Source organism: Scyliorhinus torazame, chromosome 13 (genome assembly GCF_047496885.1).
Source record: "Scyliorhinus torazame isolate Kashiwa2021f chromosome 13, sScyTor2.1, whole genome shotgun sequence".
Lineage (NCBI taxonomy): Eukaryota > Metazoa > Chordata > Chondrichthyes > Carcharhiniformes > Scyliorhinidae > Scyliorhinus > Scyliorhinus torazame.
In genome coordinates this window covers 55,044,724-55,057,523 of record NC_092719.1, presented here as the reverse complement: position 1 = coordinate 55,057,523, position 12,800 = coordinate 55,044,724, and the positions used below count along the sequence as shown (strand labels likewise).

Below are 12,800 nucleotides of genomic sequence, written 5' to 3'. Positions count from 1 at the left end.
TATTCCTTTCTCCCTTGCTCTGCTTTTTCAACCACGTCTTCTGGCCTCTATTTCTGACCATTCCCCTTTGCTCTCTTCCCCTCTTGGCTTCTTAATCCAGAACTGTCAACCTTTCCCAACAGAAATCAGCATTACAGACACCAAAAATCTGTATTTTGGCAGTAAAATCCGGATTTTCATTTCAAAGGAAAAATGCTCACCAATCTGAAGTATAGCTTTACACCTTTATTGCAGAAATATAAAACACAAATGGAAAATGCAAATCCAATGCTTCATACATGTACATCATCATGAGTGGGTGTTTTCAAATTAAATTTCAAACATTCAGTAAATCTAAGAATGAGAAATGTGAACAAAACATTCGCCTTTTTACAATGAAGTTCACAATTGTCACTGAGGATCCTGGGATTATAGTCATTGGAGTTTATGAGGTTGAGGGGAGATCTAATAGAAACTTACAAGAAAATGAATGGCTTAGATAGGGTGGACGGAGGGAAGTTGTTTCCATTAGCAGGGGAGACTAGGACCCGGGGGCACAGCCTTAGAATAAAAGGGAGTCACTTTAGAACAGAGATGAGGAGAAATTTCTTCAGCCAGAGAGTGGTGGGTCTGTGGAATTCATTGCCACAGAGGGCGGTGGAGGCCGGGACGTTGAATGTCTTTAAAAAATGGTGTTAAACCTAATCAGGGCACTTTGCAAGAATACCGATACTAAGGCAAAACAATTTATACTGTATGGGAAGAAGGTGTTGAATGGTTGCCAAGTAGATTCTGATTGGTAGGGCATTTCCATGGAGAATGCATTAGGTGATGGACAGTTTTTAAAAAAATACATTTTATTAAGGTATTTATGGTTTTATAATAACAAAAGACACAAGTACAGACATAAACATAGTTCACCGCGTAACACACTCCTCCATCTCCCACAGTCCCACCTCCCCCCCCCCCCCCCCCACTAACAAAACAACAATCTCAACCCCCCATAACAAACAAATCACCTGCTCGCCCCCCCCCCCCACTGCGCTTCCATGAGCTAGCCTGCCCATCTAGCCTGGTAGGCACCGCCCATGGCGCCAAGCATTCTACCCCCCACTGATCTCCCTCCCCCAGCTCGAACATACATATGCAAATTACAATCCCCGGCAATCACAAAGATGAAAATTCCACTCACCATCTCCCAATTAGAACAAAGTTAACCCACATGCAACACTGAGCCACGGCCCAAAACTTGGTACGAAGCCAATATATACAAAACCCAAAAAGAAAAGAAATTAAGCAGCACAAGTACAGAATTACCCATCCCCAAGTTCAATGTCCTCCATCGCCTGCCAGTCCCCTGTCTTTCACAAAGTTCATCACCTCCTCCGACGATGCGAAATAGAGTTCACGACCGCCATATGTGACCCACAAATAAGCTGGTACAGCATGCCGAACTTCGAACTTTTAAACGAATGCGGCCCTTCCTAAAGAGGGCCGATTTTACTTTGTTGAAGCTCGCCCTTCTCTTAGCCAGTTCCGCACCCAAGTCCTGGTAAATGCGCAGCTCATTGCCTTCCCATTTGTAGTTCGTCTGCCTGACCCACCTCAAGATCTGCTCCGTGGCCAGGAACCGGTGCAATCACACCACCATCGCCCTCGATGACTCATTCATCCGCGGCTTCCTCACAAGCGCTCTGTGCACCCTGTCCACCTCCAAGGGCCGAGTAAACACACCTTCTCCCATCAGCTTCTCGAGCATATGTGCCACGTATGCCCCTGTGTCCGATCCCTCAATACCCTCCGGGAGACCAACGATCCTCAGGTTCTGCCTGCACGACCTGTTCTCCAAATCCTCCACCTTCTCTTGCATCCTTTTCTGGTGCCCCATCTCTGCCTCCATCGCGGCTAGCTGGACCTCGTGCTCAGTCACCACCTCTTCCACCTTCTTGATCGCCTGTCCCTGGGATTCAAATCTTTGCTCCATCCAGTTAATCCCTGTCATAATCGCGTCAAGGCATTCTTGTCTTTGCTTGGCAAAGCTCTCCTGGAGGAAGTTCACCAGCTGCTCCGTTGACCACTGGCAATCCCAGTCCCTGAGCCTCTGCTATGCTTTCTGTGCCGTTGACTCCACTCCCTTGTTTGTTGAACAATCTTTGCAGACCACTTCTGGTCCACGACTCCATAAACTGGTGGGAAATTCTTCTCTTCTTCGGCAGCCTCCAATTTTACCACTCAAATCCCCCATACATTGGGGAAAAAGGTTCCAAAAGTCCACCACGAGCGGGAGCTACCAAATAAGCGACCTCTCACTCCATGGCCGCCACCGGAAGTCCAGGTGACTGACAGTTAACTGTCAAGCATTGTTCAAAATTTAAATTTAAACCAGTTTGACCCTGATTGATCAAGGTTTTGACCTGAGGAATGAGTCAGCGAATGACAGTCTTTAATTTTGTTTAGTTGAAACAGTTACAATGTGTGTCCACATTCTCCCATCTGTAAAAAGCAGGCCCCTGCGTATTAATCTATGGAGCTTCCAGTACATAATGTGCCACACATTGGTTGTCAGCTTAAGTTTTAGCCCAGAATTATTCAGCAAATATTGCTCAATCACAGAATAATTTCTAATGTTGGACATGGTGTTTCGAGTTTTGCAAGCGTGGGCTGGTTGGGTACGGTCTGACCTTGTTCATCACATATAGTAGCTGGGACATCTGCCAGTCTTTGCAATACACAGCCTACATAGAATTTACAATGCAGGTCATTCGGCCCATCTGCACTGGCCCTTTGGAAAGAGCACCCTACCCAATTTGTGTAATAGGCAGCATTCTGTTAGTGAATACCACTTGTGTTGCTGCTGCATGGTAGCAGCGTGAAAGAGCTAGCTTTACCTATTACTCAAATGTCTGCTGTACCTTGCCCTTCCAGGGTAGTCCAATGTAGACTGGGAACATTTCGGGGCTGATAGTGACAACCGTCAGCCCATCCAAGGATTTGAGAGATACACGTGAAATAACTTGATCAAGGTATCCATTATCCTGCAGGATATCTTTGATGTGGACTATTTCAACAAGCTTGTATGATGAGCAACGTTGCCTATACGAGCAATTTTCTTGCAAGTGGAACGAAGAATCCCAACATGTATATTGACCATTGAAGGTAGGCTTGCAAGATTGTGCTAGTGAACTCCCTGGCAGATTTCTCAACTAGTTTGTTAAGATTGCTCCATTGCAAAGGTGAATGAGTGCAGGACATACTATTTAAGATTTACAAGGAAATTATTACATGCAGCTGTGAATTTAAGTATAGAAAGAACAATGTTGTATTTACATAATCCATATTACCTTAAGCCATCTCAAATTGCTTCACAACCCAATTAAGAGCTTTGAAGTGTTTTGACTGTTGTAATGCAGTGAAGACAATTAACATGCAATCAAGTCCCACAAACAAAGGACCAGATAATGTTTAGGGAAGTGACAAATCTTGGTTAGCACACTGGGAGATCTTGTATGCCCTTCTTCAAATAGGATCTTATAAGTCCACTTGAGAGAGCAGATGAGTCCACAGTTTAACATCTCATCGAAAAGGCAGCACATTCTCAGTACTGTACTTAAAACATCAAATGGATTGTGCGCTAAAATCACGAGAACAAGAATTGGAAACCACAACTTTCTTCCATCATTTAATGAATCTGGATTTCAAGTCCCTTGAACATTAGATGGTGCATGAAAAAATGTTTAATATTCCAACATTTAATCAGTTAATTTAAAAAGCATAAATTTTATATTCTCAAAATTTCAGACTGAACCCACTTGCTACCCTTCATTTCGTAAGACACCATCTCGGCAAAACAATAAAATTCAACACCATCTATGGCTGACTGATAAACGTAAAGCCAAAATAATTAAATAAAGTTTGGATGGTGCCATGGGGTAGTGACAGATCAGTCTGGAGTGGCACTAAGCAGTGTGATACTGGTTCATTCCCTACTGATGCTGTGAAGCTGCAGATATGTACCAACTTGATATTAGGAGTAATTTTGCTGCAAGGAAACATAGTTTAAGAAAAGCCTATTAGGTGGCTCGCACATCTCCAAATACCTAGCCAAATCCAGATGATGGCCTGACATCAATTTAATAACTTATCTAGCCTGCAATGAATGGAAGTTAGATAATCTCATTGAAAACAAAATCAAAAGCACAGCAACAAAAAGAGTGCATGCTAATGATGCTATATCAACTTAATGTTATCTCAAATGGGTGAGACAAAATATAGACTATAATTCAAATGGTGGCTACAATTAGGATCTCATTTTGACATTTTTCTGCAGACTATTACGGTTAGCTTTACACAGCAATACATTATATAGTCAATCTGTTAATCATCAAATCGTCATTAGCAGTTAAAGTTTCTTGCATTTATTTGGGTTATGGACCTTATTTGAAACTGCAATCAGTAACTAGTTATATTTGTCAGAGAGGAACTAAATAAGTTACTTCGCTCGGAAAACTAATTAGATTAATATGTTCATAATTCCAAACTCAGCTGGTTTTATTTTTTAAATTTAAAGTACCCAATGAATTTTTTTCCAATTAAGGGGCAATTTAGCATGTTCAATCCACCTGCCCTACACATCTTTGGGTTGTGGGGGCGAAACCCACGCAAACACGGGGAGAATGTGCAAACTCCACACGGACAGTGACCCAGAGCCGGGATCGAACCTGGGACCTTGGCGCCGTGAGACTGCAGTGCTACCACTGCACCACCGTGCTGCCCTCTCAGCTGATTTTATAATCTATGTATCATAAATGACCAATCCTCGATGTTATATACATAGTTGGTCAGAGCTCATTGCTGTGTGCAGTAATAACATACCACACAAACAATATTTTTTTACTTTAGCACCTTGCTCTCAAGCCCACAAGTCCATCCTTGGTCTGCTGTAATGCACCAGTGAAGCCCGGCACAAGCTGGAGGAGCAGCATCTCATCTTCTGGTTGGGCATGTTGCAGCCCTCGGGATTCAAAGTTGAGTTTGGCAACTTTAAATATTGACCTTTCTCCTCCATCTTAAACTTCCCCCAGCTTAAAAAAAAAAATCCCATGTATTGTCCCAATGCAACCCCCCCCCCCCCCACCCCAGGCAATGTTTTTGATCTTAAAGTTGCTACTTTTACAGCTCTAACACATTTTCCCTCCATTTAGTTCTGACGAAGAGTCAATGGACTCAAAACATGAATTCTGTTTCTCCCCTAATAGTTGCTGGCAGACCTGCTGAATTTTCCAGCCTTCACTGAACTTGTATCATAGTTTATTTTAATTTGGCCGCGAGATGAATTCCCGGTACCATTTGATCAACTGGAAAAGATACCATGCAAGGTTCTAAAGATCGATGTGAGGTTAAAATGTACTGCCTGGTGTGACACCTAGCTATGTAAACTAGGAAGGTGACCAGTTCCATTTCCACTAAACTGAGTTAGCATTAATAACAATACTTGGCCTCAACATCCACAGGCAAAGGTTACAATTTCTCATGTTCTATACAGACCCCTGCTGGCATCACAAATTTTGATATTGGGGAGCACAGGATTGAGCTTGATTGTGATTAATGTCTCTCCCTCTTTGTATAGTCTTCCAACACTTCTCAACTAGGTTCATACTTAAAGACAACATGGGATATGAGTGTTGTTGGCTAAGCTGGCATTTGTTGCTCATCTCCATTTGTCCTCGAGATGATGATAAGCTACTCTTGAATCACTGCAGATATAGTGGTGTGGGTAAACCAAAAGTGCTGTTTGGAACGTAGTTCCAGGATTTAACCCAGTAAAAGTGAAGGAATGGCAATAGTTCCAATTCAGGATGGTGTGTGGTGTGGAAGGGAACTTGTAAATGGTGGTGTTCTGAAGCTTATGGTGCCCTGATCCTTCTAGGTTGTAGAGATTGTGGGTTTGGAAGGTGTTGTTGAAAGAATCTTGGAGTTGTTGCAGCGCATCTTGTCTGTGGCACCTACTGCGGCTACAATGCACCTGTAGTAAATGTTTGGGTGGAAGATGAAGTGCCCATAAAGCAGGCTGCTTTGTCCTCGATGGTGTTGAGCTTCGAGTGCTTTTGGAGCTGAACTCATACAGGCAAGTGGAGAGTATTCCATCACACACTCCTGACTTGTACTCTGCAGATCATGGATAGGCTTTGAAGAGTCCGGAGGTGAGTTTCTGCAGAATTCACAGCCTATGACCTGCTCTTGAAGTCACAATATTTGTGTGGCTGGTCCAGTTCAGTTTCTGGTCAATGGTAATCCTCAGGATGTTGATTGTAGACTTCAGAGAGGTATAATCAAAGTGGAATCATACATTTTTTTCTAAAGTGTCCAAATAACAGACAGGATGTTCGAAAAATGATGCAAAAACAGACAGGATGCTTTCCCAAAAAGGAAAAGCCAGTAAATTAATTAATTATGCTCTTCCATATTTCTTAGTCAGCATTTCAAGAGGAGTGAAAAAGAATGGTCTGACATGGATGAATGAGGGTAAAGTAAACAAGAAATAGTGTTCATTTATTCTCTCAATGAAAGCAACATTATACTGAAGAAATTACAAGAAACCAGCTTCACTTAAATGACAAATATATTTGCTGAAACCTTTTTCTGTGTTCTGATGTTTATTTAGAATACAATCTTTAATACAATTATTTCTGGAAGAATGTTACAATGCTGTGCAATGGTTGATTGCATTAGATATGCATCATTTTAACTTCAGTCCATCCTTATTGGTATTCAACTATACAGATGGATCTTGCACTCAACATGAAGTCAAGCAACAATGGTGTCTGCCATAATTACACAAAGCACATACGCACTTTAAATGTTACGCTGTACATATTCTATATCACAGATTTTACACAGAAAAACTGTTAGATTCATGATTAAGTTAATTACAGTGCAAATTCAGACTCCTTAAAAAAAGACTTGTTCTGGAATATTTTAAAAAACAATTCTTGATGGCATACCAAAACACAGCTCGGTTGTATGAAATAAATTGCTTTCCTAGTTTTTTAAATTTCAAACCATATTTCAAGTCCCTTTTTTGACAATTCATTCTAGATTGAAGTGAAAATCAGCACCATCAATATATGGAGCAAAGTCTAATGAGCTCAACAATCATTTTTAGTTGCATTTACTGCTTTAAGTAGATCAAACAGAGATCTGATGTTCATTCTTCACATTCAAAAATATCGTTTGCAACAGACAAATAAAGTTTCTCTACATATTGTTTGTTCAATGCTCAGCAAATTATCAAGATAATTAGCATTTTTTAAACCAATAGCAGCTGGTGATATCTATGTCCCGGTCAGGAAACTCCTCCTATTTCACTGCAGTCTTCAAAGCGAGGTACATTTAGCTATGACTGGAGTTCAAAGTTAACACTCTTGATTTGATGTACCAAGCGATCTTTTTCCATCTGAGCCTCAGCAAGAGCCAGTTTAACTTTGGCCAACTCCTGCTTTAGACATTCATTTTCTTCCAAAAGTAACTACAAAAAATGAGAGAAAATTTATACACCACATTTTTGTTTAATGGCAGGCTACTCTATAATTATTCTCCTTTTTCTAATGCCAGGTAAATGCACTTTCAGTGGTCAAAGTGAGCAAATGACCAGCTAATATTGCCCTGTAGTTGGCAATAGAAAGCATGTGACTATTTGCCTGCTGACTACTTTCATTGAGCATACCGTCAAAGATGCAGCTAAGATTGGAGTGAAACTGCACCCTAAATAGTTCATCACCATTCACTGGTATTCCAAAACAGCATGTCACTATGTCCAATTTGAGCAAATATCTAAACATCAGGAAGTACAGCTGATGTATATAACCACCCGAGTTAACTACCTAATGGGTGAAGAGAACATGGTTGGCTTGTCTGTACTTTTGGGACAATATGGGTCATTCAAGATGCTTATTTCATGTTGACTGACCAAAAAACAATTTATCGCCATTCAGAAAATAGCTGGTTTAATTCAACATGATTGTTGTTCAGGTTACTTTCTTGTCAGACTTATATAAAAAGTGATCAATCTCTAATTTGTAGTACAAGTATATCAACTACATGCTACAAAATGCAAACCATTTGTGCCTCGTAAAAAAATCTAATATAGTGAATTATCAATGAATATGGCAGGACCTTAGCTGGAAAAGCTATATATCTGAAAGAGAGAGAAAATATTGCAAATGCAGTGTTTAAAAATGAGAAAGTTAAAATTTGGATATAGATACTTTGTCAGAATTTAAACTAAAAGGTAAGTGAGTCACTTCATAGCACAATTGAAATCCAGAGAACAAAAGATTGAGTTAGGTATGTCAGCAATAAGGAAGTAGTTAATATGTCGTATGTCCTATGATATGTCCTATGAACGGATATATCTAAAGACTGGAAGATATGGACAAAGTATTGGATGTTATCCAGTCCCTCTATACATCTGCCTCTTCTCGAGCAGCAATCCCCACACCCCCCTCCTCCACCGCATCAATAGCATCCTACTGCATTTAATTGAAGTTGTTCTCACTCTCAAATTTCCTCCAATCATTTCACCAGACATGGAAACCTGCAAGGGTCCCCCAGGAATACCTAAAGTAAAGTCAATGACTGTGAACTATACACAATATTCAAAAGAGCTGGTTTCATCGTTTGAAAAACTTAGATTTCTTTTGTTCATTTCCTATTGTGTGCTTAAAAAAAGTCATGTTTTGGTGTTCATTGAAGAAATGCAGATTGAATTTTTGAAGACAGGAAATTGTAAGCTTCGGTAAATACGAAGGATACTTTGGCACAATTAATATTGTACTCTAGATATGCATGGATTGAAACAATAGTGACAACTGCTTTATTAAGGTAAATAACAGCTTTTTCAACAGTATTTATTCCTTATTGTTAAGTCACCTTGTCGATCACAGAGAAGCTTGAAATATTTTTTAAAGTTTGATTTTTTTTTCAGGTTTTGCAACAGCAAAATAGTAAAAAAATTGGACTGATCATTTGAAAGGTATTTTGCTCATCTGGGTGCAGGGGTATTTAGATCCACTAATGTCTGCATGTCTGATCAACTCTCATCCATTTGGTTTAATGAATTAAATCAAATTTCAAAGAACTTTTGTCCTTTTAATTTTATCCACCTTTCACGTCTTTTACTGGTCTCCAATAATTCTCTATACTTAGCCATTAAAAGTATGTAATAATAGCCCAGGTCGCTGTTCATAAGGCCTAACAATAGAAGCACGCAGCTTCTATCTATTTACTCAACAGATTAAAACTTTTTATATGAAGAATTGAAGCTGCTAACCTCCATCCTATCTATTTTATGATATAGTATACTAATGATTTTTTTCCTCTGTATTTAAACTGTTTTCCCCAATGGATTAACTTCTAGTTCTTTAATAAAGAAAATGCCCTTAATTATATATACCTTCTGAAATGGTGTCTGCCAGGCATATTAAAGGGATACCATTTTCTGATTAAATTATTAGGGAGCCATTTACTTCGTATAGATGAGTTAAAAGTTCAAAGTATTCTGATTTAGTAAAGGAGATTAGAATCCCATTCACATGTCTATGTGGGTGACTGTTGAAATTATCGCCGTTGAACAGAATATCAAAAATAATTCTCAGTGACAGGTTGTTCTCAGAAGTGTCATTTTGGTTACTGAGTTTATAATTGATTTTCACTGACATTTTTTGGCATCATTTTATTTTGTGTCATTTCATTTAATTCCCTTTCTTAAACTCCAATCCACATGGGAGAAATTTAAAAGCTATATAAGCATCTCATTCATTATTACCTAACTATTAACAAGATTTGTCTACAAAGAATGAATCCGAGTTGCTGAAGGGAGCAAAGGTGGAGATTGCAGAGCCCAGATCACAATTTTTCAATCTTCCTTGGATACCCAAGGGATATCTGAGGACTGGAGGATTGCAAATGTCATACCCAATTCAAAAGAGGGGAGAGAGATAAATCTGGTAACTATGGATCAGTCTAAAATCAGTGTGAGAACTAGAAAACATGGAGGACAAAATTAATTTTCACTAGAAACAGCATGGATTTGTTAAAGGTCAATGAAGTCTGACGAATTGGGGTTTTTGATGAAGTAACAGAGGGTTGAAAAAGATAATGGAGTTTCAAAGACATTTGATAAAGTATCACAAAACAGACCAATATTAGGACTTGTATTTCTTGATCTATATAAATCTGGACTTTTGAATCCCAAAGACTGAACATTAAAAGTGTAACACAATGGCATTGTCTTTCATGCGCAACTCTCTCTGATATCCCCTTCATCAATTTAGATGATGCTGTTGAGATTGCACAACAAGAGTGTATTAAACTATTAGGGATCAACATTCAAAGTGATCGGAAATGGGATTACAAAGCCCGTGAAATGATTGAGAGCAAATGGAAGCCATGCTGTGGCTTCTCAAGAACCACGAGGTATCCCAAAGACTGACCTATTGGCTGTGTTTAAGAATTATGCAAGGCCCATGGCTCAAGCACTTGTTTGGAATGCTGGACTTACTAAACAGCATGTGAACAAGCTTGAAAGCATTCAGAAACAAGCATTCAAACTGCTGCCGGGTTATTAGTAGCAAAGTGACTCTGACACAAACAACTATGTTCCTTTGCTGAAAGGCGGAAAATCTTTGAATCCCAGCTCCCATTGCTACTATCGCTTGCCACAATCACACATAAGTAAATGCGCAATGGAATTATAATCTTTATTATAATCCTTATTATTGTCACAAGTAGGCTCACATTAACACTGCAATGAAGTTACTGTGAAAATCCGTTAGTTGTAACACTCTGGCACCTGTTTGGCTAAACATAGGGAGAATTCAGAATGTCCAATTCACCTAACAAGCGTGTCTTTCGGGACTTGTGGGAGGAAACCAGAGCATCCAGAGAAAACCCACGCAGACACGGGGAGAATGTACAGACTCCACACAAACAGAGAGCCAAGCCGCGAATCGAACCTGGGACCCTGGCTCTGTGAAGCAACAGTGCTAACCACTGTGCTACCATGCCGCCCATTAAGGAGAAGACTCCATTCTGCGAACAAGATATAGAAGAATTAGACTACGAGAGAATCCTCCAAAATTTATAAATAGTATGCAAATGATAGATAATTTAAAGAATTCAATCTGACAACGTGATCTATGGCCTTTAATACAAAATGCAGAGTGCGGTAGCAATTTAATTTTTATTCTGTAAATTAAAGAGACTTGCATTTCGCCAAGTATTGCAATTCTTTTATGCTGAAATTAGTGTAATTGTACAATCCTCATTCTTTTGTACATTATTTTTGTTTGAATGATTGTCTATAGAGATATCTTGAATTAGGATAATTTGTTTCAATTGTATTGTCATTATAATGCAGTACCTGCTGCCATGATGATTTTTCAGTAAACCATATCTATCCATAGGAGTACAACTTTAAAGTTTGTGGATGATTCAAAATCTGACAATACAGTAAATGGTGAAGTCAAAGACTTCAGGAGAACATCATAGACAGGTGAAATGGGCAGACACAAAGCAGATGTAATTTAATGCCTCAAAGTATGAATTTATGCACTTTTGGAGGAATAACCTGAAAGATCAGTGGGATCATATTCACTATCTTTTAGTAGTCGAGAAAGGTGGTTAAACAAACATGTGATACTTGGCTTTGTAAACAGTTGCTTTTGTACTCCATGCTCCTAGTCATGGTAAACCTTTACAAATCACAGGTGAGACCTCAGCTGGACTACCACGTACAATTCGGGCATGAAACTTTTACAAAAAATATCGCTGCATTGGTGAGTACAGAGGAGGTTTATCAGAATGATTCCAAAGATAAGAAGTTATGAAGACGGATTAGCGAAACTGGGATTGTTCAGCTTCAAACAAAGAAAGCTAAGGGGGAAACCTAAAGCGAGGTATTTCAAATTCTATCAGGTTTTGAGAAAACAAGCAGCGAGAAACTCTGGCAAGTGGGTCAGTAACCAGAGGTTAAAGATTTAAATAATTGGCTAAAGTACTGGAGGGGAAAATAAAATCCTTTTCACAAAAAGGGCTATTAGGGTCGTGAGTGATGACCCTAAAGTGTGGTGGAAGCTGATACTACAAACTTTCAAAACTTAATTGGACATGTGCTTGAAGATAACTTATTTTCAGGGTTTCGAAGAGCCAGCGGAGACAGGACAGGTTGAATGACCTATAAGATTTTATGATTCTCAGGTTCTAATATCTTTACTTTGTTAGGTTGTTGCCCTTATGTTATATAAAATATAAATGGGTGCAATGCAGCATGTTGAAAATGAGTATTTTGCACACAAAATCTTGCATTCCCAAACTCAGTATACAACCCTCCAGGCAACTTGCCTCAACGACTATCGCCCGATGGCCTTGACATTTATCATTATGAAGTACTTTGAAGTTGGTCATGAGACACATCAACTCCATACTCCCAGAATGCCTTGATCCACTGCAATTCGCATCCCGCCACAACCGGTCTACAGCAGACGCCATATTCCTGGCCCTACACTCATCCCTGGAGCATCTCGACAACAACGACTCCTACATCAGACTACTATTCGTTGACTACAGCCCCGCCTTCAACACCATAATCGCAGCCAAGCTCATATCCAAACTCCAAAACCTAGGACTTGGCTTTTCCCTCTGCAACTGGATCCTCGACTTCCTGACCCATAGGCCACAATCAGTAAGGATAAACAACACCTCCTCCATTTTAAAATAAATAAATTAGAGTACCCAATTCATTTTTCCAATTAAGGGGCAATTTA

General features: G+C 39.6%; 1 protein-coding gene across 4 annotated transcripts in view; it reads right to left on the bottom strand.

The window, feature by feature from the left end:
* Window positions 1–6,613: 6,613 nt before the first annotated feature.
* Window positions 6,614–12,800, bottom strand: part of bltp3b (bridge-like lipid transfer protein family member 3B) — a 217,589-nt gene continuing 211,402 nt past the window's right edge. For all 4 annotated transcript variants that reach the window (XM_072471539.1, XM_072471540.1, XM_072471541.1 and 1 more), the window contains one exon: window positions 6,614–7,504. In XM_072471539.1, coding sequence (XP_072327640.1) covers window positions 7,373–7,504 — 132 coding nt within the window. In that variant the 3' untranslated portion in view covers window positions 6,614–7,372. The remainder of the gene's footprint in view (window positions 7,505–12,800) is intronic.